Below are 22,537 nucleotides of genomic sequence, written 5' to 3'. Positions count from 1 at the left end.
CGACGGTTACCAACCAAATTACGCGTGCTGAGAATGTGGGCAAACTGGCCACCTAAGAAAGGATTGCCCGACAAACCCATGGGAGAACCAGATGACTCCCAGGGAATGATGGCCCACCTCCGAATTGGCAATACTAGGGGTGCCCAGAGAAGATGGAGGGGGAAGTGATGTCACCGATCATCTCATTACAACCACAGGATGAACCCATCATACCAGTTCTAATACAAGAGAAAGAACACACCTTTATGTTAGGCACAGGTGCGACGCACTCATTCATTGGAAAAAACGTCTCTAGTCTCTCCAGTTTGTCAGTCAGAACAATAGGCTTCTCTGGGAAAACTCAAGGGATACCTCTCACACAACCGGTCCCAATGCTGATTGCAGGACGCACTATAGTTGCACCACTTCTATACTCAGCGAACACTCCCATCAATCTGTTGGGGAGAGATGTCCTGTGCCCTCGCTAAGCTAACATTATGAACAGAGCAGACGGGCTGTATGTAGACTTTCCTGAAGATCCCCCTACAGACATGATGCCCATTATAGAACAGACTGATGCCACCGACTGGGAGCAACCGCTAATGTACTGGCTAAGACTGACACCACAAGAGTCGGCACTGTGTCAACACAAGTGGGAGCCATGGGTACGAGCCAAACTGGGGAGAGTCTGCGAACCACAGCTGCACCTACACTGCACGCTCCTGTATGATGGACCTCAATGCAACACAACTTACGACGCATGTTGGAAAGAGCTAATCAATGGCAAAAAGTTCTCCAATATCAGTCAGGACCTATACACCGGGCCACAAGGCGCGGCAGCCGCTGTAACACTGCCACCAGACCTACAGGAGTGGTTTCAAGTCCAGAACTCTGTCCAGAACTCTACCCCCCACGTCAAGCTAGTGATTGCTGAGGGACACGAGTCTCATGAACTAGGCCCAATGGTCAAAACAGCACTACAGGTGCACAACTGGAAGGCAGTTAGCAATAGGTACATCCATGTCTTTCCTGACAACCAATTCAACAGAATATCAGGGCAAGTCTATGGCGAAGGACAGGCAGAGAGTGTTCTAATGAATGGGCGCGTTCCCACCAGACAGCTTATGACCCTAGAGTGTGAGATCTTACTAAACCAAGTGCCACAGGAAGTATAGTCAAAACACAAAACAGATGTAGGATATGTAAAGTCAGCAGAGCCTGTACACATAAAATTCAAAAAAGGAGCTAGACTACCCCACCTGAAACAGTACCCTCTCAAACCACATGCCATTGAAGGGATCAATGTCACAATCGCAGGACAAGAAGCAGCAGGGGTTTTAAGAAAATCCTCAAGTCCCTGCAACACTCCAATCTTCCCAATAAAGAAACCACATTCTGAGGATTATCGTTTGGTACATGATCTCAGGGCCGTTAACTCCGTTGTTGACACCAAACCATCAGTTGTCCCTGAGCAGCATACGCTACTCTTTAACATTTCCCTAGGTACCAAATGGTACACTGTGATCGATCTATGCACAGCCTTTTTTAGAGTACTAGTAGATTGTGATTCACAGTATCTGTTCGCATTAACCTATCAGGGCTCCCAATACACATATGCAAAGCTGCCACATGGGTTTTTAGACAGCCCAACAATCTTCAACAGGGTATTGACCCAAGACCTACAGGACCTTCAGGTTTCCAGTACAGTTCTCCAATACATAGACAATCTGCAGCGCCACCAAAGAATAGTGTGAGAAAGATTTGGTTGCAGTACTCAGAGCATTAGTAACTAGGGGCCACAAAGTTAGCAAAGATAAGCTGCAATTTTGTCAGCCTGAGGTTAACTATTTGGGGAGGCAACTGCAGGGTGATAAGAGACTAATCGCCCCATCACAAATAGAATCAGGAAGTTAACGCTCCGAAACCAAGGATGGTGGGAGACATGCTCTCCTTTCTGGGCATGGCGGAATACAGCCGGACTTGGATTTGTGACTTTGCTTTAAAAACAGCCCCATTACGCGCTTTAATTAGAGCGGCAGGACAACCGATCAATAAAGAACCTTTACAGTGGACTGAGGAGGTGGAGGGCGCCTTTGCGGCACTAAAAAGTGACATGCAATCTGCCCTCCGCGCTCGGCAACCCAAACTATTCCAAACCGTTTCACCTATATGTGGCAGAATGTGCAGGCTACCTATGCGCAGTGCTGAGGCAAGACACGCCAATAGGAAAACAACCACTACCATACTAGAGCACCAAAGCAGATAACGTGGAAGCAGGGTTGCCTCCTTGCTACCAGGGACTGGTGGCAGCAGATTTTGCATTCCAAAGGGCCTCCTTGTAAACCATGGGCCACCCAGTAAAGTTGTATACGTCCCACAAGTTACCACCGCTGCTCATAAGTCCTTGATTTGTGTTAACGCAGGCCAGAAGGAAGGGATGCAAAGTAATACTTTCTGCCCCTGAGCTGACCATTAACCGCTGTAATACCGTCAATCCTGCAACCCCCTAAATCCCAAATGCTCCCCCGGCATGTCCTCCTGGAAATTCAGTGGCCCCAAAACCAGAGATTTCTCACAGTTAATAAGTGGCCCCAGAACCCCTAAAGCAGGGGTTGGCAATAATTTTTTCCATGGGGCCACATGAGAAACAGAAAATATTGTGGAGGGCCTGGCCAAAAGGCTGAACTCAATTCTGCATAATATTAATTGTATTTCTTTATAAAAAGCAGTAAATAGCATTGTTTTGAAAAGCTGGTAAGAGTAGGCTATATGTTATAATTAAGCAATGAAAAAGTGAGATTCCCTTACAAAAAATGTCTTTTATTCAATCAAATTTCCCAAAGCAATGGTAAACAAAATGTGAATACTGTTTTTTACAATTTACCAAGATTTTCAGTCACATTCCCTCCAAAACACATTTTGAGTTTCAAATACTGTTGGAAAGTGGTTCTTAGCATTCTAAAGACATCACAATATTGTCTTTGTGCTCCAAACATTAAGCAGGACACATCATATTGAACTGTCACTGAACATCACTGAACTATGATTTTGAGAAAAAGGCTTCCAAAGAAAGTGTCCCGGTTAGTAGTTGGTGCCTTTACATGCCTACATTTGTAGTCTAACCACCTCATTTGGTGTTTTTAAGTTATTTTTTCTTGTTCAGTGAGAGAAATCTAGTCTCTGCTGGGCTTTAACGAGTGCATCAAAGTCGGGTTGAATGTCTGAGGTGGAGATGCGAAGCACAGCTGACAGATGATCATCAGTGAGAGAGGATCTATACCTGGATTTTGTTAACTTCATCATTGAAAATGTTTGTTCACATATGTAGGTAGAGCCAAAGAGAACCAACATCTTCTGAGCATGTCTCCTCATATTTTTCCCTCTAAGATTTGGACAACCGTCCGTTGTGACACCTGCCAGTCTGTCCCATTTCAATCCCAGGGTGTCCATGCACGCAGTTACCTCTGGAAAAAGATCTCTCCCTGTCGTCGTCCCTTTCATCGACCGCATTGCTGCCAGCTCCTCCGTAATCTTGAAGTCTGTTATCCCAAGGACAAATTGAAGTAGCTGGGCTGTCTCACGGACATCACAAAGCCAAGGAGAAAAAGTCTAAACTTGCCACTTCACGTTGCAGCTGAAGCTCCAGATTCCCCACAATTTCCTTGATCCTTCTCGTCAAATGCTCCTTTTTTTCAGGGCATATTAGTGTTGCAGAGTCCACCAAGCACTCTTTGACAAACTCCGCCTCCAAGAATGGCTTGCTGTTTTTAGCGATTTTGTGGGATATCACAAAGCTGGTCTTGGTTGCTGCATCCCTGGATGTGTTAAGCTTGGTAAAAAAGCTTTGCTGCTTTTGCAGCTTAGCTAGCAAAGCTTCTGATGTTCGCGCCCTTTCAGAATCAGTCAAGTTTTTGTATTTCTCTGCGTGTTTCGTCTAAAATTGTAGTCCTTAAACACGGCGATCTGCTCCCCGCAAACTAAACACATGGCTTTATCTCCGACTTCAGTAAATAAATACTGAGCAGTCCAATTTTTGTTGAAAATCCTGCATTCGGCATCTACCTTTCTTTCTTTAGCATGAGGGGACATTTTTAAGGGCTAAATTTGTCTTGTGACCTGCTTGTGACAACGATCCAATCATGCGCACGTCTTGATATACGTATTGCGTCATTATGTACGTGAATAAAAAACAACTTTAAAATAAAAGCAATGCAGCTTTAGTCTATGCATGAGATAAAATTAGAAGATATGTTTATTTTGTAATTTCCAATTAACCTTACATGGGCCGGTCAGAGTCAACCAGTATGTGGCCTGGGGCAGTACAATGCCCAGGCCCATTCCCTGTAGGCCTACAACCCATGGCCCAAACCACAGGCACCATCCTTTCAGGTCCACCGCCCGGGATTCCAACAGCAGCACCAAGTCATGAACTCCCAACACCACCCACCTCCGCCACACAGCTCCAGACCGAGACCACCCCACCACCCAGACCCTCACCACAATGCCCTACCACTCGAGGACAGAACTGCATCCCACGCATGGCTGGCTCCCCTCACCTTTACAACTCCAGCCCCCTTGCACTCCTCCCACATCACCATCGACTAGGACGACTGGATGTGACTCCTCAGGCCCACTACACAAGCCTCCTCCGACACATCATCCAGCTCCTCGTTAGAAACAACCACTCGAGAAAACTCCGCACAGGAGGGCCCAGAAACCACAGTGGACCCGTTTTTTTGCCCGCACTGCAATGGTGAAAGGTATTTTTTAGCCTGGTTTCCGGTCCCTTCTGGCCAGGGTCCCACAAGCTACAGCCTCCGCCTACATGAAATATGCATCAGGGAACAACAGCATCTCCAGTCACTAAGGGCCCGCCGCAAGGCTAAGACTCAACCTTGATCCACTGACTTCATAGAAAGATAGAGTGGACATACTCAATACCGTCATCGACAATCGGCACCAGCAGGTGACCACCCTCAGTCAACAACTAAATTTCACTGTGAAAGGCTTCTGCAGATGAATGGTTTCTTATGTACCTGTTGTATTAAGGCTGATGTTGTTTTAAGGCTGATATTTGGTAATCTTTTTCTGTTTATACCACAGAAATAAAGGTTTTGCATATTTTTATCCATCACAAACATTATCAAGTATAAACATTTTTTCTGATAAACACATATGCCCGCTCTAATGTTTATGCATAAAATGCAAAACTCCATACCCATATTTCTCACAAAATTCACTGATCCTCACACATAACTTACACCCATCAGCCACCATATTATTGGACAACATCCTTGTAGTATTTGTGCAATCACTACAGTTGTAGAGTTATGCATTTGCTCCATATACTCACTACAGTTGTTTTATTATGCATCTGCTTACACGTACATCTATGTTTTCTGCTTGTTTGCTTGCAATATATCCAGCATCCTCATTGTTACCACTTAAAGTCATGTTATCCGGCATACTCATTGTTACCACTTAAAGTGATATGATATCAAGCATACTCAGTGTTACCTCTTAAAGTCATTGTTATCCAGCATAACCAGTGTTATCACTGACAATTACCTGTTTACCTATGACTTGTTTAATAGGCACACACACACACACACACACACACACACACACACACACACACACACACACACACACACACACACACACACACACACACACACACACACACACTGGTTGATCGTTATTCTGTTACAATGTGACTTTGGTTAATTATTAACCCCCACATGACAAGAAACGGATCACATGTTATACTAAACCGCCAATATTCAAGCATATACCTTTTAAAGCATATACCATATGCTATAAAACCCAAAACTAAGGGAGTCATACACATAACAGAAAGAACTTAGTCTTCGACAAAAACATGTCTGGACAGAACATCGGGTATGTTGAAACATGGCACCATTAGTTCAGAGATCCAGAAAAAAACTCCCTAGTCGCAAGAGTGTGATTGGTTCATTGGGACACACCCCCAAGACTGTGATTGGTTCTCTGCACTGAAAGGGGCAGGACATGTACTAGGAGGAGGGAACATCTTGGGTATATAAGGAGGTCGGAAAGAAGGGTTTGTCAGTCAGTTTTCCGGAGCTACTCACTATTTATTGCTGTGGTACAGTGTGAATCTGGTACAGTGTGTATGTATAATACAGAGCGTTTCTGGTAAAGTGTGTATGTGGTACAGTGTGTATCTGGTACAGTGTGTATGTGTGATTCAGTGTGTATGTGTGGTACAGTGTGTATGTGTGGTACCGTGTGTATCTGGACCCCCGCCCCCAGGGGCCACAGAGCACTGCAGTCAGCACTTCTCTCCGGGTTGCTGTGATCAGCACAGACATTTACCGGCACAAACACACACTGAACCCACTGCGTCACATATACTAATATGGAGGCTGCACGTATGCACACACACCCCATATCCATACACACGTTTACACACGCACATACACAGATGGATACATACACAGCCTAATAGCAACATATACACGAAACACTCCTTTACACAGACTAAGAAGTATAGAGGCTGCACACACATTTACAAACACAGACCCATTGATACACACACAAACAGCTAAATACACATATAACACACTACTTCGCACATACAAGTATGGAGGCTACACACGCATCCACACATTTATACACACACAGAAACACAGATCCATGGATACACACACAAAAAGCCGAATACACATTAACACATACAGTACAAGTATACAGGCCGCACACGCCTACACATTTACAGACACACACACACACACACACACACACACACACACACACACACACACACACACACACACACACACACACACACACACACACACACACACACACACGCACACCCCACCAGAGACCCTGTCCTCCCTTTTTCTGCCATTACCCATATTTGTCACTTCCTTTTCTTCTCCTATTGTACCAGATTTAAAATCACATGAGAGCAGCTCTGCTTTGTGAGCACTGTATGAAAATACAGAGGCTCAGATAAAACATATTTTGGTACACTGCGTGAAGTATTTAAAGAACTAAAATATTCCCGGGGCATAAACGGCTTTGCATATATTAAATGAAGCAGACTGCGGTTAAACTAATGAGTGGAGGTGGGGGGCAAGAGAAAGAGTAGAGAGGAGGAGAAGAAAGACAAGAGGAAGAAAAGAGGAGGAGGTGGGAGGACAGAGAGAAATGTTCAGAGGGGGTTTAGACAGAAAGAATAACGAGATGAGAGGAGATAGAGAGAGTGTGTGTGTGTGTGTGCGTGTGCGTGTGCGTGTGCGTGTGCGTGTGCATGTGCGTGTGCGTGTGTGTGTGTGTGTGTGCGCGTGTGGGGTTTGAAAGGAGGGGAACTTAAAGTGGCTGATAATGGGCTTACACAGCAGCGCTGTCTGTCCAGGGCAACAACTACCTGTTTACCTATGACTTGTTTAATAGGCACACACACACACACACGCACACACACACACACACACACACACACACACACACACACACACACACACACACACACACACACACACACACACACACACACACACACTGGTTGCCAGACTTCTATATTCAAACCGTTGAAACCGCACACATAAACGCACGCATGAGAACACACACACAGACACACAAACTTTAACACAGTGAATGTATTAATACAACAGACCAGTGCCTGGCTGATATGAAGCAGTTTCTACCACAATTGGCAACTAGTTAACTTCCAGCTAGTTAACTAGTTAACTTCCAACTAGTTTACTGGTTAACTTACAGCTGGGTGACTTCCAACTAGGTAACATGTAAACGTCCAGCTAGTTTACTAGTTAACATCCAGCTAGTTAACGTCCAGGTAGTTCACTTCCAGCTAGTACACTAGTTAACTTGCAGCTAGTTAACTAGTTATCTTACAGCTAGGTAACTTTCAACTAGGTAATTTGTTAACTCCCAGCTATTTCACTAGTTAACATCCAGCAATTGAATTAGTTAACTTCCAAACAGTTAACTAGTTAACGTTCCAGCATTGTGTGGAGATGCACAGTTCATCTACAGTAGAAAGTAGAAAAACATTTCCAACTCCAACTTAACAACTACCAAAAACCCCTCTCTCAAAAAACCTTTTTTCGAAAAGGTTCTCGGCATAGTAATAACTTTTGTATGAACAAAATGTTGGTCGATATTTTGTGCAACTCCATGCTGTTCTGGGGTAATGTGTGTGTACAAGTGAGAAGTCTGAGTAATTCTCTGGAAGGGAAATTAGTCACTATAGCCCCTTTCCCACCTGCACTGAAAGCTGTCAACCTACTGGAAATGTTCCGTATTGGCATCATGTGGGAAAGGGATCCGTTGTCGATGTTCCATAAAAGTCGTTCCGGAAATTTGCCCACTCTCGACCTTGTATAATTTCCGGCTATTTGACAGAATGGCTGTCAATGGAAGTGTGTGGGAATGGAAGCAGTAACATTGCTGTAAAATAAGGGTAGAGCCAAATCCAAATAAAGCACAAATAGTGGGCTTTACGAATATTTATTTCGTACCAATATTTAAAAAAATAATTAGTTTTTCGGGAAAGAAAAAAAGAGTCCGAACCGAAACACGTCAGTCCGTCTCTATGGAGACAGGTCTTTTTATTCCTAGATTTTATACATATTCTTCTTAAAAATGCCACTCAGAGAGGTAGAGCAGGTGGAGAATGTTCGTTCTCCGGAGACAGTGTGGGCCTGATTGAAAATGATCACACTGATTTAATAACATTGGTTTAGGGTTATTGCGCCTGGGGACGGGGGCTCTGTCCCGGCTCCATCAGCGGAGGGAAGAGTCTGTGGTGCAGGGAGACAGGGATGCGAAGCGCGGGTCTAAAAAAGGATTCTGTTGCCTAGTCTCGCACGAGATAGGAAACCTCTCGCGAGAGCATTATGTACTGTATCTATATGGGAACAGACCCCATTCTGAACTTTTCCATAAAGGATGCTAATGTGGGAATGACTACTAACTGCCTTTGCCAGATTTATTTTATCCAGAAAAGTTCGGGATTCCAGGTGGGAAAGGGGCTTATGTTGCAGAGAGATGCTTTTAATGACAATGGAAGGTGCAAGCGGCATGTTCTGTGTCTGTGACTGTGACTGCGAGTGTGACTTAGTGAGGTGTTGAATCTGGAAGGCCGTGTCTATTCTTCATTCATATGTTGGTATATTCTTTTTTTATGGATTAGGTTTGTTGGGTGCACTTTTACGTTTACTCAACTCCTAGTTTAGACGTACAAGCCATGTTTGGAGATCAACTATATTTTTTCTTAAATTCATAGTTTCTAAAACACAGCTATAGACGAAGCAGGAAGAAATGACTAAAGGGGCTTTTCCACTAATGCAACCATTTCTGGAACCAGCAACACAGTTGTTCTCAGTTCTTGGGAACTTCAGCCTTTTTTTTTTTCCAAAGGAGGAAGTTGGTAGGCCTGGGTAATATCCAAAATTTTATACAGTCCCCGCCCTGCCTCATTGTTGACAGCGGGGTGGATGGCATGGACAGAGAAAGTGTTTCCATTACGCACGGTTGCGCACAGCGTTTTTTTTGTTTCAATCAATTACAATGAATACATCTACAATAAAAAAAACACTCTATATTTGTTTTCTTTGTCGGTGAACCTTTAATGCTGGATCACAGAGAACAGATAGCATGTTGTGTGTGGTCGTTCATGTAAGGTGCGTGAGGAAAGGATCTCCCGTTCACCACGCGAACAGTGCTGGGCAGCAAGGAAGCGCGAGTGAGGAAATATATACGTAGAAAAGAAAAAAAAAGGGAATTTTACTTATTTTGTGATTCTTAGCCTGAGAAATACGAGGAGTGGTGTGTGAGGGTGTGAACTGGTTGATATGCGTGAGTAGCGTGAGCGGAAACCCGTCGGTCGACTGAGATTCTTGAGTCAAGCCGTCCTTTTGTTTGTTTCTTTTTTGTCAGTCAGTGTGCATTACAATAACAGGATACAACAAAAGCTTACAAAATGCATAGGGTTAACATTTCAATGGAGAATTATAAATAAGGGGAATCATAGGTATATTTTGTGAATATATTTGTATGTGTGAATCAAACACAGCTCTCCGTTTGCCCTGATGGCCATCCCCGTTCCTCCAAATAAAACAACTAAAAACAGTGTGAGGACGGGGTACGGAAGAACGGGACACGACTTGTAGAATCGTTCCAATAATTTTCTGCGCATAACGCATCGAGAGGGGGTGACTGGGGAGAGAGACATGGAGAAAGTGTCCCCATTACGCACAGTTTTGTTCCATAAGCAGACGTAAAATAAAATAACCTACATCTGAAATAATAACACACTGTTTTGGCGTGCCTATCGCAGTCACCCCATCACTGACGCCCGCATCACTAGCACTGAGCTGCAACTTAATCATCATTCAGGCCACGTGCGCCACCACGTCCAAACCCTTCATCTGCTCCCTCGCTGTTGTGCCGCTGTGCGTATACGTCCACACACTGTACATCCTCTCTGTGCGCGCAAGTAAATGTGCTCTGTCTGTCGCTTCCGGTGGCCCCACGGACGGACGGATGGGGGAAAGGGGTGATATTTCGATATTGTGAAAATATTGATTGCAAATGGTGACAGATATCGCAATATTCTATATAATCGAATATCGGCCCAAGCTTAGAAGTTGGTTCTGAAAATGGTTCCACTTGGATAGTTCCTGTTCCCAAGAAAGTGGAGCATCTGTGGCTGATGGACCTTCAACAAAGTTCAAGCAGGCGTTTGCACCTCTAGACCTCCTCCTCTTTCCCAACAACAACGGCTTCAACTTCCTGTTTGCTGTCGTCGTCGTAGATTTGTCACACAGTTCCTGTTTGAGAAGGTTCGGGGCCTAAATGGTTCTTTGTCTAGTTCCTGTACCCCGTGGCTCAAAGGGCTGCATTTCCGTCACAGAATTGGGATTATTTGGAGATATTTTATTGGAGAACGGTGTGACTCACCTCGTTAGAGACGTCCACCACCAGGTTGTCTTCACTCTTGTCTCCATCACTGTCCTACGGTGAGGGACATGACCACGGTCAGGCGTCATCAACAGTCTTTATTATTATTATTTACTCTGTGCACACAGAGACACTGGTTCAAAAGAAAGATAATTATACACAAATAGACACACAACGCAGATCAATACATCAATGCCGCTGCCTGCTCCCTTACAGCTGCAAGGCTGAAAGATCTGACACAGAGATATGGACACACACACACACACACACACACACACACATCTTTGCCTAGCCATATTGTGGCTGCTCCCGCCTCTCTCTCTCTCTCGCTCTTTTTTTGTCCAGGGGTGACAGCTATGGCACTTAGTCACCATGGCAACAGCGCTTTGATGTGATCATGGTCTGATATTCCTATTGACATCACCGGGGGAATGACATCAGTCCCCTAATTATACGGTGCCAAAACAGGCCCACGTCTAGAGACTATTCCAAGACCCAGGATGGAGAGTGACAGTGAGAGAATGAGGTAAACAGAAAAATAAGTAAAGGGAACCAGAGTAAACCTGAAACAGAGAAAGCAGATAGAACAACAAGAAAGAAACGGCAATGGGGTAAAAGACATGAGGAGAGAGGTAGAGAAATACTAAATAAATGAAGCAAGAATAATTATTAATAATAATAATAATAATAAAAGTAATTAGGAGGATGACAGGACAGATACTGAGCCAGAGAGAAGGATAGAAAGACCTGAAACGAAGCTGGAGAGAGTGAAATAAATAAACTAGATTGGGAATCCTTGAACGAGGGGATAACTCAGTAATCCAGTCTTTGTGTGGTGTTGTGTCGTCATGAAATAAAGACATTTTTTAGTTAACTTATGAGCTTTGGGTGGATTCTTTAACATGGGAATTAATGAGCGCATGCTGTGATACTGATTCATATTTTATTGATATATTAATACCATTTTATTGATTATGATATTGTCATCTTCCATTTCGCCCAGCCCTGATATAAACTCAAGACACTAGCACACACAAGCAAATATTCATAGAAAAAGACGAATCCATACGTAGGAGTGGGGAGGGAGGTGGTCCTTGTCATCACAGCGCCTCCTCTTGGCCTCAGCGCCTCCCTGAGAGGAGGAGTATCCTCCTGACGGGCCCTGGCGTTCCTCAGGAGGCTGGCTGTCTGTCGATGACACCGACTTAGAGAGAGAGAGAGAGAGAGAGAGAGAGAGAGAAGAAGAAGAGTTGAAACATGTCCACTCTCCGGAAAAAGAGGACAAACACATGAATACATCAGAGCCAGCAAACATAACCCAAGTCAGGACAAAGGGAGATTAGAGGACCGTACCAGTGCCAGATTGAGTTTTAGACAATTTATTAGTCAGCACACACATTTTACATGACCCCTGTGCAGTTCCCTGATGATAGCTCACATTTTGACTCCTCTCCGTTTTTGTTTTTTGGAAAATTTATGGTATATACAGTATACTATGGTGAGAAACCTTCCTTAAAACCATCTCCTGGTCCCAACAGCGACAACTACCGTCAGACTTTTTTTTGTCAAAGGACAAAAAAAAAAATTGCATTTCTTAAAGCAATAGCACTAATGGCACAAAATGAGGCAAAATTGTACCTAATAGTAGTAACGGTACGTTTGACGAAAGACTAGATACCACATGATCTTATAATGTCAGCAATCATAAGGAAGATGTTCAGGCACCAGTACGGTGCTTTAAGAGCCGCACAGAGAGAAACGTAGACATGCAGACAGACAGACACCAAAAACTGTAAGAGAGACCTGACACATTCCATGCCACACCGCGTGATAACATTGAAGTTAGCAGACATCAGCTTGGATACAAGCAATGCAAATAAAGGACATTTTAACCTCTTAATAAACAAACACAAACACTCAACCAGGATAAAACCAATAGAAACATCCCAACGTGCGCACCATGGAGAGGACACGACAAATAGAGCACCGTGAGCGCGGGTCGCAGCCCGGTGGGGAGGCTCAGAACTGCAGCTCATTACAGTCTCCGCTGGACACCACGGCTTGTGCGTGAAATACAACGCCCGTTATCGGCCGATAACGCTGCGCTGAGTATTTACAAGCGGGTACGACATCCTTGGATCCTTTGTTCAGAGGAGACTGAAAGTGCTGCGTTGTTCTGTGATGTGTGCGTGCAGCGTAGTGTGTGTTGCTTTTGTGTGTGTGTGTGTGTGTGTGTGTTGTTGTTGTCTCGGGGCCTCTCCTCCTCCTCGGACCCCCGAGCCCCCGATGCAGCGGTTCAGACTCCCACTGTCCAGACAGGAAGGAGCCCCCGCTGCACGGACAGCGCACAATGAACCTCAGTGCAGCTCAACAAACTTCTCTCTCTTCTTCTTCCCCTTTCTTCTCCTCCTCCTATAAACTTCCCTTCACTGTCCCTTTCTTCCCGTCTATTTAAAATTCCAACATCTTACACTGGCGCAGGACTCCCCCTTTTTTTTTTCTTTTTCATCTACTTTGACAAATGCCGATTGATATACATCTCTCCTCCTCCTCCTCCCCTCTTCCCGGATAAGCTTAGCACAGACTTGAACTCAGGAGAGAAATATTTGCTTCACAATCGCAATTGTGTTTGCAATTAAACGATGCTCAGGGTTTCACTGGGGACAGAGGGGGAGAAAGCACTAAAAACCCAGGCAAAGACCAGGGGGTTTATTTTCTTTTACAACCTTTTTCTCCCCGTTTTCCATTTTTTTGTCTTCGAAAAGTCCTCTTTGTTTTTCTCACTCGCTCCACTCTCCTCTTCACCTCCCCCTCGCTCCCTCTCTGCCCGTGTTATCAACAGTGGCACTGATGAAAGCCAGCTGTCTGTCTGTACCAGTCGGTGCAGGTAAGGGAACATTAACACATCGACCATAAAGTGAAGCTGCGGCTGGATAGAAAAGCAATGACAACAGACCTTTGAGTCCATTCGCGATGCCGCCGTTCTCCAGGGCCTCATTGCCGACTCCTCCCCGTAAAGACATAAAACTGCAGTGCATGTTTGCACATTTCCTATCAGCCTGCTAGTTGTGTTTGCCCAGTCTAGGTTTAGAGACTTTAAAGTAACTTCTAGACCAGTGACTCCCAACCTGGGATGCCAGGCCCTGAAAGGGGGTCAACAGAGCTCTCAGGGTGGGTGGTCGCGAGGCCTTGGTCGATTATAATTGTAACAAAATCCATGACTACACATTTTAATGTGTTGTATGCCATGAAATCATGCTCTCTACCATGAAAATAGAACCAACTGAAACGACCACTGATAAATACATGGGCGGGGGGGTGTCGTAGATGGTTTGATTGAGGGGGTCTCTGAGCAAAAAAGGTTGAGAACCCTGCTCTATACTATGTGCAAAGCCTGTACTCTGGCACAGTGCCCTTGAGCAATGGAGTGTATGGGTGTGTTCCAAGCGCTAAACTCTACTGTCACTGCGGTTTTAAGTCTTTGAAGGGAAGCAAGTGAAGTTCACATAACTTGTACGGTAACCCCTGACTGAAGATTGATGGATGGATGTATAGGTAAATGAATGGATGGAAGGATTGGAAGGATGGAAGGATGATTGTTGCACTGATTGAGAGGGGCTTTGGATAAGAGCTGGTAGATCCTGTAGCTCTGATGTAACGGTGATATGAAAAACCCCAAACTCTCAAGGAGGTCCAAGGTGCTGGCATCGAGCTGCTGCTCCTGGCTGAGCGCCAGTCTTTTTTTTTTTTTTTTTTACAGAGCTTTATAGTGGTTCTACGTTTCCCATTAAGGTTTATCACTGTCACGTGCAAACATACACACACAGGAAAAGATCTGTGTGTCTGCGCAAGACTACACACTGCCTCACTAAAACATGTGGGTGTGCACAAACGAGGATATACACGCACGCACGCACGCACGCACGCACGCACAAAGCCCGCACGCACGCACACACACACACACAGCTACTTACCCGGCTGGGTGCTCCCTCTGGGATGAGGTAGAAAGGGGAAAGAGAGACGGAGTGAGCATGAGAGTGGGAGAGTGAGATGGAGCAGAAAGGTGGGAGACAAACAGATAGAGAGAGGGGCGGTGAGCAGAGAAAGGGGGACAAAAAAGAGAGAAAGTTTGACGTCAGTCCTGATAATAATAACAGTCTTCCAAGCCGATCAAGGTCAGGCTGAACTGCAACTGCCCCTTGCTAATAAAGATACAGTCCAGCTATTGTGCATGCTTCAACTCTCTCGCATGCTCTCTCTCTCTCTCTCGCGCTCTCTCTCTCGCGCTCTCTCTCTCTCTCTCTCTCGCTCTCTCTCTCTCTCTCTCTCTCTCTCTCTCTCTCTCTCTCTCTCTCTCTCTCTCTTTTTTCTTTCCCTCTCTGCGGCGATAGCTGCAGTGCTTCGGCAAAATTGTAAGCCCGTTTAAGATGATCCTGCTTGGGTGCAAAAACGAGGAGCTGAAATGTGCTGTCGTTGCAGAGGCAGGTGTTTATGCTGCTCAGCTCGCCGGAGAAGGACCTGGACGTCAAATTCAGGTTAAAACATGGGGGGTTATTACAAGGAATTACATGGTTTATGCTAACTCGGGGACTATGAAATGCTTTGACTGTGGGGACGTAGGACAGGAAGTCCAGGTGGCCGCACCGACAGCGCCCTGCCTGGGCCGGCTCTTCGGTGGCGGGGAGCGGAGCCGCCCCTCAGGTTCCGAAGCTGGCTTGGGGCGGTGCTGGTGTGGCTTGGAGCCTTGGTGGGGAGCGTGGTGGCTCCCCCTACTCTTTGTGCGCCCGGGGAGGGAGGCTCTATCCTGAATATGAAACCGATTCTGACTCTACGTCAGTTGCCGACACAGACTGTCCATGCGATCAAATCTGCACCCTAGAGGAGGTTAATTAATTTCAATATGAAACAATTGAACAGTCTGTTTCGGAAACAAATGTTTTTCCCAGACACCGGTAAGTTCAGATAAGTTGGACGGAAATAAACGGTTCACATGAAACACAACATGTCATTACTCAAAGACCTCAAGACAGAGCAATAAGGCAAAAGGGGCAAATTAGTCAATAATTTGTCATGATGATGTCCCCTTTTTGGTTGTTCTATCCGTCTCTTTCATTGTTTTTCCTTTTCCTCATGCATATTTTTATTTTGGGGATCTTAAACGCTAACTGTGTGATGATGGAAAGAGGAGGGTTTTAGTTTTTTGGAAATCACTACCACCTTTGTTCAACCTAGAGGAGACAGCGGCTCAGAGGAGGCTGGTGGCCTGCATCCATCTGCCTGATGGGACAATGACCGATCCTGAGCTGAGGAAGCTGGTGGTGTGTTTCTACACTGCCCTCTACATTGCCGAGGCCTACAAGCAAGAGCTCACTACACAGTTTCTTCGGGTGCTGCCCCAGCTGGGAGAGACGTAGTGGGTTACCATGAACTAGGGCTGCACGATTATGGCTATTGTGATCATGATTATTTATCATGATTATTCATCCATTTTGGGAAATACGATTATTTTATTTTACTTTGTTTATCAACAGGAAACTGCCTTCACAATAATAATGTATTTTATGAACCTATAAATAAATAAAAAATAACTCAAATGTACAAATCTTTGAATCAAAATAGGACTTCAATTAATTCAGTCTTCTGAAGGCTATATTTCACGAAAAAAAAAAAGAATGATACCACATAGCACCAAATAAAAATAATTTATCCCAAACAAGAAGGTCAGTTATATTACCCCTGCAGGTTCTTTGCAAGAAAAAAAACAGCTTTTGTAAGACAGACGCTGCTGACGGCGCCGATAGTGGACAAATTGAAAAAAAATTAAATAGAATCATCCCCAGCCGCGGCTAATTAATTGTGGAGGCCAACATCGACATTGTCATAAATGTACGATTAATTGTGCAGCCCTACTCTGGACTCTCATCACCCTGGAGGACACTCTCATCAGACCTGGAGCTAGAACTGAACCGACTACATGTCCCTCTGGAAGAGCAGGAAGAAGCCGTTCCAGAGTCTCTCTAGGCCCAGCCTTCATGTCGACTGACGCTTTGCTGCTGCAATTTTGATTGATTGATTGTTTTCATTTTTTTTTTTTTTTTAATTCTAACATTATCTCAAGGAAAAACTATGATGGAAATACTTAGTTGGAAATGGAATGTAATAGTTCTCATTCAAAGTGTGTGTTGCTTATGCGACTAAAGGCTTTTTTTGTTGTTTCTGTAAACATGAAAACTCTATTCAAGAAATGCTTTTTTAAATTCAAATCAAACCCTCTCTCTCCCTCCCAAGTCCCTCTCTCTGTTCCATCATTCATCTACCAGACAAAGCTCTTGGCCTTCCTCTTATATCTTCAACGCTCATCTGTCTTCTCATTTATCCTCTTTTCTCCTCCTATAAAAACACACGCACGCACGCACGCGCACACACACACACACACACACACACACACACACACACACACACACACACACACACACACACACACACACACACACACACACACACACACACACACACACACAAACATACACCAGACTTGGACACACAAATGGACGAGCACGGGCAGAGGCACTATGCGTGGGCTGATACGGACCTACAATCTTATGCCTTCATCTCTCCTACCTATCTCTCTCTCTCTCTCCCCCCCCCCCCTCTCTCTCTCTCTCTCTCTCTTTAATCTATTGCTCCTGTCTTTAATTTTTGGGTTTCCTTTCAGCTCACGCTGGGTTCGTGAACAGGACACTCCAGGCCTTTAGCCTCTCAGAAAGGAGCGAGATGGGAAAGTTCTTCACAAAGAGTTTTTTCTCTTCTGTAATCCGCCACAAGATCATTGGCCCACATAAAGGCAGTCATTGCCAAGGCTGTTTTGACAGAACGCAGCAAAATATCTTTAAAAAAATAATCATTTTGTGATGTGTGGGTGTATTGGGTGCCACACTGATTTTGAGAAAGTTAACTGGTTAGTACAGGGTTTGTTAATTAAAGTTAGACAGCTCCTAGGGCCTTTTAAAAGCTCTGGAAAAACAGGTCCCAGCCAATATCAAACCATTGAGGAGGAAATCTTTCCCTCAGGTACCGTTCCTAACGTTTACACAGACTGTTGGTCAAGGTCTAGGCCCCAGTTACTCCTCTAGAGGTCCAAGGTCCATAAATCACAGCAAGTGTTTGAGATATTAGCACTTGTCTGCAGTGGCAAATAGCTCCCCATTTATCTCTCATTCACAGATTAATTTCCCTGATTGTCATTGGTGAAACCATTTGAGGAATATATTCAAGGGCGAGACATTTTCCATACATCAAGACATTCAATGCTGCTTGACATCATCTTCCACAAGCCAAGAGCTGTTTCAATTTAACATTGAGCAAACAACACCTAAAATATCAAGGTGGTGTACCCAAATCATGCATGACTTGATGACTGGGCTGATAGGATTGGGAAGGGGGCGAAAGACACACGCACACCCGCACCTCTTACCTCGGAGATGATCGGGATCAAGGTGGTTGCGGTCGTCCTTGGAGGCCAGGTGTGCCGAGACCCCAAGGGCCCCGGTGAGGGCCAGGAGCCCGGAGCCCCCGGCCCCTAAGGACAGGCCGGAGGGGTGGGAGGCCAGCGGGATACCTGGAGCGTGGTGAGACAGGTGCTGGAGCTGCTGCTGCTGGTGAAAAGAAGGGTGGGTTGTTAGGAAGAGTGGTTGAGATCGAGAAGCTTGACATCCTTCATTATTACTGAATTCCAATGGACAGTTGGTCATCCAATCAGGCCCACATTTATCAAGAGAACCACTACTAGGAATCACACTAAAAGTAGGACATATGAACAGTGAGCGCGAAATGGAAATTACTTTCTGTTGTCATTTGACACATACTGTCAAATGTTCAACCAAAGTTCCACATTGCTTTTAATAGGAAGAAGCCAATGAAAGTAAACAAAGAGCGTAAGGAAAATAAAGTATGTAAGAGAAGAGACAGCGGCAAAACAAAGGTAAGAGAGAGAAGGAGAAGTAAATGGCAAGGCCAGGGTTGAAGAAGAAATGAGGATAAATGTGGTGATATGCATGTGAAGAAAGAAAGAGAGAGCGGGAAGACAGGAGCAAGTGAGGGAGTGACCAAAGGTGGAACAGGTTAAAAGATGGACAGAGAGAGGCAGAGAGAGAGAGAGAGAGAGAGAGAGAGAGAGAGAGAGAGAGAGCAGAAGAAGAAACAATTAAATATACTGGGAGAGGTTTGTTAGGAACAGTTATGTGGATTGAAAGGGAGGTGAAGCTACAATACATGCCATGGCCACGCCCTAAAATCCTTCAGCCACTGTCTCCACATTCCATCCCCGTCTCAAAAGTCAGCTTGGTAAGGGAGCGAGTGGTAAGCTGTTGCAACCGTGTGGGGAGGGTCGTGCGAGCACGGGGGCAGGACTGCATACGGTACCCCATGCATCTAGCATGCACACACTCTCGTCCTTGTTCTCCGTAGTTCAAAACCACATTTTACAGGTTAAAATAAACGTGTTATAAGGAACGTTGTGTGTTCAACGTTAACGCTACACGCCACCATGTTGCTGGGAGATGCCCAGGTTTTGGTGTGCCACCACAAGATTTTCTGTGGTCCCACTTGGCCACCCTGATGAAAGATTTCTGGGGGCTCCACTGAGTACTTGGATATAAAGAGGGAGGGATGGAGAGACGTGGGGAGGAGATGGGAAAGTGAGACTGGTGCATGAAGTAAAAGGTTCAGGGAGAGAAAGATGAAGAGAAAGAGGTAATGGAGAGGGAATGAGATTTAGGTCAGTAGCATAAAGGTGTGGGAGGAGGAGAGTGCGAGTGGGGTGGGGCGTGTGACTCAGATCAGAGGGGCGGAGATGAGAGATGTGGAGGCCATTAGACAGAGAGAGAGCGAGAGAGAGAGATAGAGAGAGAGAGAAAAGGATAGAGATGTTGAAGCCACGGAAGACAAGAAATGGTGGGATTAAATATTGGTCATAATAATAATACTATAAGAAAAAGACCGGAGAAGAAAAGAGAGAGAGTGGGGAGAGAGAGAGAGAGAGAGGGTGAATAAGTACTAGGGGGAGGGAAGGGCAGAGAGGGAGGAGGGATAAAGGGGAAGAAAAACAAATGGGATGGAGAGATTGATGTTGGCAAAAATTAAAATGAAGGACAGGGGAGAAGAGAAGGAATATCTGACCGCCGGAAAAGAGAGAGAGAGAGAGAGAGAGAGAGAGAGAGAGAGAGAGAGAGAGAGAGAGAGAGAGAGAGAAAGAGGGAGAGCGAGGGAGCAAGCAAGAGAGCGAGTGAAAGAAGGCCAGCCAGGAATGGAGGGAGTGGAGAGAAGAAGTGCGGAGACAGATAAACAGTGGCTGTTTTCCAGAGGGGGATATTATGGTCTGTCCTGATGTGTTGTTTTTTCGAGCCAACACTCTGGGCACGTGCATACACACACACACACACACACACACACACACACACACACACACACACACACACACACACACAAACCAAAACAAAAACACACAGGCAGAAACACATACACATTGTGTTTGTCGTGCTGGAAGGAACAAAAATGCTATAAGTAGACAGCAATTTGATCAGTGCTCTGACAAGTCTGGAAAGCCCCCCCCCGTGTGTGTGTCTCTGTGTGTGTGTCTGTGTGTGTGTGTGTGTGTGTGTGTGTACTTGCAAGGATTTGTGTTTGAGATTAATATTTATTGTAATCCAACAGTTAACTTCCTGCTACTGTATTTTGTATGTGAGTGTGTGTGTGTATGTGTGAATATGTTTGTATGGTTGTGTGTGTGTGTCTGTGTGTTTGTGAGCTTGAACATTTATTTATTAAATATGTTAAATCTGGTCAACTGCGAAAATACATTTAAGTTGGAAGTTGATTTCATTCATTTTTTCTTTGTGTAGATGTGTGTGTGTGTGTGTGTGTAGTGGAAGATATACAGTACATAGTATACACTCACTTGGCCGCCATCCTAAAATGGATATACCTGTGTGTGTTTGTGCGTGCGTGCATGCGTGCGTGTGTGTGTGTGTGTGTGTTTGTGTGTATTCGGGACGGTAACTGACAGGGACCTTCCAATTTGAAATAACAATGACAATCACAATGAATTTAACTGCTGGCTCAAAACATACTCTGAATTTTGTCATTTTTTCTGTATTGCGATGAAATATCCCAAATTCATGCGATATTGATGAGACTTTTAACTTCTAAATGAAGGTCCTGGTTAAATATATATACTGTATATATTTTCTATGCTTTACATTGAAACAGCAGATTGAGAGAGAATCTGTTTGGATAGTGTGTCTGTGTACGCAGTTTTTGGATGTGACTTCATCTGAAGCGGCCAAGAAAAACATTGTAAAAAGCAATTTGACTTTAGATGTTTGAACAGAAAAAAATCTTTGCATGTTTATTTCCCATCTCTAATGTGTGTGTATGATAGAAAAAAGGCGACTCACCCCGATGATTGCATTGAGCTCAGCCATGGTGACCTGCTTGGCTCTTTCCACTGCCTGAACCACCTGCTGCTGGTGCTGCACACAGACACACAGACACACAGACACACACACACACACACAATTAAATGGGGATGATGGAATTTATAGGTTTGGCAGAGTATGGCTCATTCCTCCACAGTTCAGAGAGCAACATTCAATACAACATTTGGTCGTTCTCACAAAGGGAATTTGATTGGAGTCCTGGAGGTGATCAGTGATTCCTTCTGGAAGATTCAGGTAGAAAACCATGGCAACATCGGCCGATATCCTCTTCAATATCGCTCTTATTTATGTATTTACCAAAGGTAAACCACCCCCAATTTAAACCCTGTTAATATATTTTTGGTAGTTTAGGGGAAAGAGCTGGGTTCGTACAGCCCATTGCATGGCTGGCCTGGTAGCTTTGCAATCTTTTGTTCTATTTAGTTGGGATCTCCAACCCCCTTTTGGTTGTTTTTTTTCGTTGCACTTTGAGTATGGTTTTGTCCTCTTTTCGAAATAAAAGCCTATTCTGTTTTGATTACTCAAGGTCTTGGCGTCCTTTCATATGTTTCGTTCTCTATACGAGCGAGCTCGCTAGAGGGACCATGACAATCCTTATTGAAGGAAAAGATACTTTATTCAAGATGAAGAAGTCACATGACACACCGCACTACAACACATGCATATAAATATACACACACACACATGCTTTTTGGGTGGTGGCCAGTGAAATGTGGCCTCTGAATTTTTTGGCGCCCGGGGACCTGGCACCAGGTGTCCACCGCTGGTCAGACGATGATGTGTCCATTTTTTTGGTGGGGGTCCTTGCTGATGTTAGGTGGAGGAAACCCCCATGTGAACACGGGGGGAACATGCAAACTCCACACAGAAAGGCTCCTATTTGGGAGATAACCCACCAGAGCGTCAACAGCACCCCAGGCGGGAATCAAACCTAGGACCTTCTTGCTGTGAGGCAGCAGTGCAATGCACTGCACCACCGTGCCGACACCCGGTGCTTTGTGTCATGAGAACAAAACGCTGGTAAAGGTCTTGTGGCAACACACACACTGTTTGTGTAAGAATATATTCCAAGGTTAAGCAACCATGCCATC

The 22,537-nt window shown here is 44.9% G+C and overlaps 1 protein-coding gene across 2 annotated transcripts in view; it reads right to left on the bottom strand.

Moving 5' to 3' along the window:
• tle2b (TLE family member 2, transcriptional corepressor b) overlaps positions 1-22,537 on the bottom strand; it is an 89,305-nt gene that overhangs the window by 13,025 nt on the left and 53,743 nt on the right. The window contains exons 6-10 of one of the 2 annotated variants that reach the window (XM_080006727.1): positions 21,405-21,479; positions 18,425-18,605; positions 14,925-14,941; positions 12,020-12,154; positions 10,951-11,004 (exon numbers count right to left, since the gene is read on the bottom strand). In XM_080006727.1, the coding sequence (XP_079862853.1) occupies positions 10,951-11,004; positions 12,020-12,154; positions 14,925-14,941; positions 18,425-18,605; positions 21,405-21,479 (462 nt within the window). The remainder of the gene's footprint in view (positions 1-10,950; positions 11,005-12,019; positions 12,155-14,924; positions 14,942-18,424; positions 18,606-21,404; positions 21,480-22,537) is intronic. The other variant, XM_080006728.1, reaches the window with a different exon arrangement.

The sequence above is a fragment of the Zeus faber genome (genome assembly GCF_960531495.2).
Source record: "Zeus faber genome assembly, chromosome: 1".
Taxonomy (NCBI): Eukaryota; Metazoa; Chordata; class Actinopteri; order Zeiformes; family Zeidae; genus Zeus; species Zeus faber.
Note: the sequence above shows the minus strand (reverse complement) of the source record. Positions and strands in the feature narration are given on the sequence as shown.